The following is a 4137-nucleotide window of genomic DNA, read 5'->3' as shown; positions in this document are numbered from 1 at the left end:
TTTTGTGTTCTGAGCTCCCTTTCTTTGAACACTCCAATATCCAAAACTACAATATTGATCGAGCAATGTGAGAAAAGATTAATATGAACGTGCTTTTCGCAATCACGTCACGAAATTAGGGGTTGAGTAGAGATGAACCAAATCATTTGATCATCGGTCTTAAAGTTTCTTTAACAAAAAAAAAAATCGGTCTTAAAGTTTTAGTTGTTTTCTTTCTAAGATTTGCTATTTGCTAAGACAAATATGCTCTTTACGATAAATTTCTATGGTGTGTGGTCATAACTTTTATGATTGATAATTAAAATCCATGGTAATAACCATACAAATTCCATCACAAATGATTTCCGACACCCTAAAATTTATGATACAACAACATTAGATGCATATTTTCACTTATCTACTAATTTTAAATGTGTAATTAAAAATGAAGAAATAATGCATAATATTACAAAATTTCGGGTAGAAAATAAAAAACACGAACATGGTCGACAACAAATAAATTTATAAGGAAACAAACATAGAAACAAAAATGAATAAAAAGGAGATTCAAAGAATATTAGTAAAGGAGAGGAGAGTATTATTAAGTATGTGATTTAGGATAATTAATGTAGATCTGAATAGCCGACATATGCATGTATTGTCGGCGCGTGTCGGCCGTCGAAGTCGGCAAATCTCCCTTATAACTCTCTCTCTCCCACTCTTTCACAAAATTCAAACATTTGTTTACATTATAGTTTGCTTCTTCTATTTCGCTTAAAGCAACATTTAACTTAACACTGGGCGACTTAGGGAAAAAAAAAGAAAAAAACATACTACGAATTATACCACAAATTAATTAGAGTCGAGTTCATCTAAATTTAATTATTTCTTGTTTATTACTAACATTTTACTAGTCGTCCTCTTTGTGGCATCGAATGATCACTGTCAACAGTCTCATTACACATGTGCTTAGAAAATAAACAGATGGCTGGCTGAGCTGTGAGCTTAGAAACAGACTCTTCTTTCTTCTTTCATTTTTTTTCCCAACCAAGTCGACCGACTCTCGAACACGGTGACAGAGAGACAACCAACGGGACTGGTTAGACCACTGGCCCACAGGTCCTCGTCAACATAGCTGAACCTTTACTTAAATTGATTTAGACGAAAATTTTGAATAAATATAATAAAAGACGTGTTTTGTCACAATATATAAAAACGTTATTGTCGGTGAAAATTGGACCTCTCATTACCCCCTTCGGCCTTCTCCATGCTTAGTTTTTTTGTGTCGCTTAAAAATGTCAAAAGCTGTTTATTATTCAACATCATAGTATTTTATTACTATTTTATCTACTCATTTTCAACTACCAGTCGACCAAAAACAGAAACTATCTACTATAAAATTAGAAAAATCAAGATTATCATGTAATATATATTTTTTTTATCAACAGTTTCTAAGAATAATAACTTCAGATTCAATTCAAGTAAAACAAACAAACATTATAACCTATACACATTGCATTTTGAAATTTAAACTGGTAACACGGGTAACACAGTAATAATCACCACATCCGACAGATCGAAATTATTAGGTATCTCTTTTTTTTTTGTTCTTTTTCTTTTTCCAAACAATTATGAGTATCTTATGAAGCTGTTTCCTTTTCTTTAACTAATAATTAAAAAAAAAAAAATTGTCCCCTAATAATAACCGTTGCTAAGACAAATCTAGTAAATTTTCAAAATCATTTGAAAAAACTAATTAGTGGAGTTGATTAAAAAATAATAATTAAAGAATAACAGAATCTTTTTCTTACAACAAAGAACTAAATTAAATATTAAAGAAAAGAAAAAACAAATCTGTAGGTGTGTGTGTGTGTACTTGCAACCTTGCAATTGCCACTCGCAAGTTTTGGCTTTATTTTGATTTGAGAATAACTTCTCCTTCTCCTTTATTTTTCCACTAATTTATTTTCTTCTAAAAAAGAAAAAAAAAAAATTTCCAATCGGTATCAGCCATAGCCCAAAGCTCTCTCTCTTCTCTCTGATTGTTGGGATCGAGAAATTTTTTTTTGCCTTGATAAGCTCAGACCCTCCTTGAAACTACCCAGAAACAGCAATCTCCCAAGGAACTAAAATCAAGTCATTATATATACTAAAATGCTCTTCTTTTGATTCTCTGTTTTTTGAGTTTTTTCTGATCGACTTCTCTTTTGTTATGTCTACTACTTCTACCAGATGCAGTTTAAAAGATTCATCTTTGGTACGTTTATGCTCCTCTCTTCTTTCACCCGATTCAAAAAACAGATTTTTTTTATATGTGTGTGTGTTCATCTGGACACTTGTTGTGTGAGAGGAAATTAACCCAGATTGGTTTTAGGGGTTTTGCTCTTGTGTTTTGATTTCCTCTGTTTCTTGACAACCAAGAATCTTCCTTTTGAGTTTTGCATCTTATTTGTTTGTTGAAATGCCTCAACTAATCAGCTTTTGTTGCTTTTTTCGTCTTCTTTGCTCTGTTCCTATATATACTTCTCTGGTAATAATACATTTGCATTTTTATAAAACACTGATCTGTCTTGTNTTCACCCGATTCAAAAAACAGATTTTTTTTATATGTGTGTGTGTTCATCTGGACACTTGTTGTGTGAGAGGAAATTAACCCAGATTGGTTTTAGGGGTTTTGCTCTTGTGTTTTGATTTCCTCTGTTTCTTGACAACCAAGAATCTTCCTTTTGAGTTTTGCATCTTATTTGTTTGTTGAAATGCCTCAACTAATCAGCTTTTGTTGCTTTTTTTTTTTTTCGTCTTCTTTGCTCTGTTCCTATATATACTTCTCTGGTAATAATACATTTGCATTTCCAGAAAACACTGATCTGTCTTGTCTTCTGTATATATTGGTTTGTTTGTTAACTTCTCACTGATTCGGGTTCTTTTTTTCTTCTTCTTGTAGTATTGAGTTCTAAGCCGAGACAGAGCTGTTGACATAAGTTATATACGGCTGAGTTATTGAAGCAATGGATGTTAATGAGGTTGAAGAAAATTTCTTTGCTCCTGGTGATGCCAAGGTATCTTGAATCATACTATTTTTCTTTTTGTTTTCAATAATGTTCTCCCTACGACATTAAATTCTTGTGTCCTGTATCTAGATGTCGATATGTATCCGTCTTTTTTTTTCAATTAATACCCTCTTTCTGGTTCTTGATTTCGTTTGATTTATCGTGTGATGAACAAAAAGAGCTGTGGTGTTTTTGTTAAAACGACTTACTTATATGGCTGCAAGTGTAAGGTAGTGGCTAACACAGATTCTTGTTACAGCTACACGGAGAAATGTGCAATGCTCTTTCAGTGATCTACTGCAAGATCATCTCTATATTCCCCTCGCTTGAAGCTGCTCGGCCGAGAAGCAAATCTGGGATTCAAGCTTTATGTTCGCTTCACGTCGTTTTAGAAAAAGTGAAGAACATTCTACGTCATTGCACTGAATCTAGTAAACTTTATTTGGTAAGTTTTTTTTTTTTTTTTCTCTCTGTAATCTATGTCTTAATTAAAGACATTAGAACTAATCCAGTTCTTGTTGTTGCGATTCTAGCTAACCAGCCTGGTTTGACATGTAGGCTATTACAGGGGATTCAGTAGTTTTGAAATTTGAGAAGGCGAAATCTTCTCTTATAGATAGCCTTAGGCGTGTTGAAGATATAGTCCAAGAGTCTATTGGAGCTCAGGTAGCTAGTTCTTTGTGTTCCCATATCTTGTTTTCTTCTCTCACGGCAACTAATGCAGAGAAGCGATATCTCTAGGGTTGAGTGCTTTTAGTTTAAACCTGTATATCCTACTTTGCAGCTTCTGGAGATTTTGATGGAATTAGAGAACACTGAGTTTTCACTTGATCCATCAGAGAAGGAAATTGGCGACCAAATCATTGGATTGCTGCAACAAGGTGGCAATTTTGAGAGCTCATCTGATAATAATGAACTTGAGGTTTTCCATCAAGCTGCTACTAGACTAGGTATCACTTCTTCAAGAGCAGCTCTCACAGAGCGAAGATGTCTCAAGAAACTCATTGAGAGGGCTCGAATGGAGGATGACAAGAGGAAAGAATCAATTGTGGCTTATCTATTACATCTCATGAGGAAATACTCAAAGCTATTCAGAAGTGAGATCTGG

The 4137-nt window shown here is 33.6% G+C and overlaps 1 protein-coding gene across 2 annotated transcripts in view; it reads left to right on the top strand.

Moving 5' to 3' along the window:
* Window positions 1958-4137, top strand: part of LOC104741395 (U-box domain-containing protein 45) — a 5199-nt gene continuing 3019 nt past the window's right edge. The window contains exons 1-5 of one of the 2 annotated variants that reach the window (XM_010462253.2): window positions 1958-2236; window positions 2924-3038; window positions 3289-3474; window positions 3588-3695; window positions 3814-3912. In XM_010462253.2, coding sequence (XP_010460555.1) covers window positions 2988-3038; window positions 3289-3474; window positions 3588-3695; window positions 3814-3912 — 444 coding nt within the window. In that variant the 5' untranslated portion in view covers window positions 1958-2236; window positions 2924-2987. Of the gene's footprint in view, window positions 2237-2923; window positions 3039-3288; window positions 3475-3587; window positions 3696-3813; window positions 3952-4137 lie in introns of both variants that reach the window. The other variant, XM_010462254.2, reaches the window with a different exon arrangement.

Source organism: Camelina sativa, chromosome 14, assembly GCF_000633955.1.
Source record: "Camelina sativa cultivar DH55 chromosome 14, Cs, whole genome shotgun sequence".
NCBI classification, from domain to species: domain Eukaryota; kingdom Viridiplantae; phylum Streptophyta; class Magnoliopsida; order Brassicales; family Brassicaceae; genus Camelina; species Camelina sativa.
Note: the sequence above shows the minus strand (reverse complement) of the source record. Positions and strands in the feature narration are given on the sequence as shown.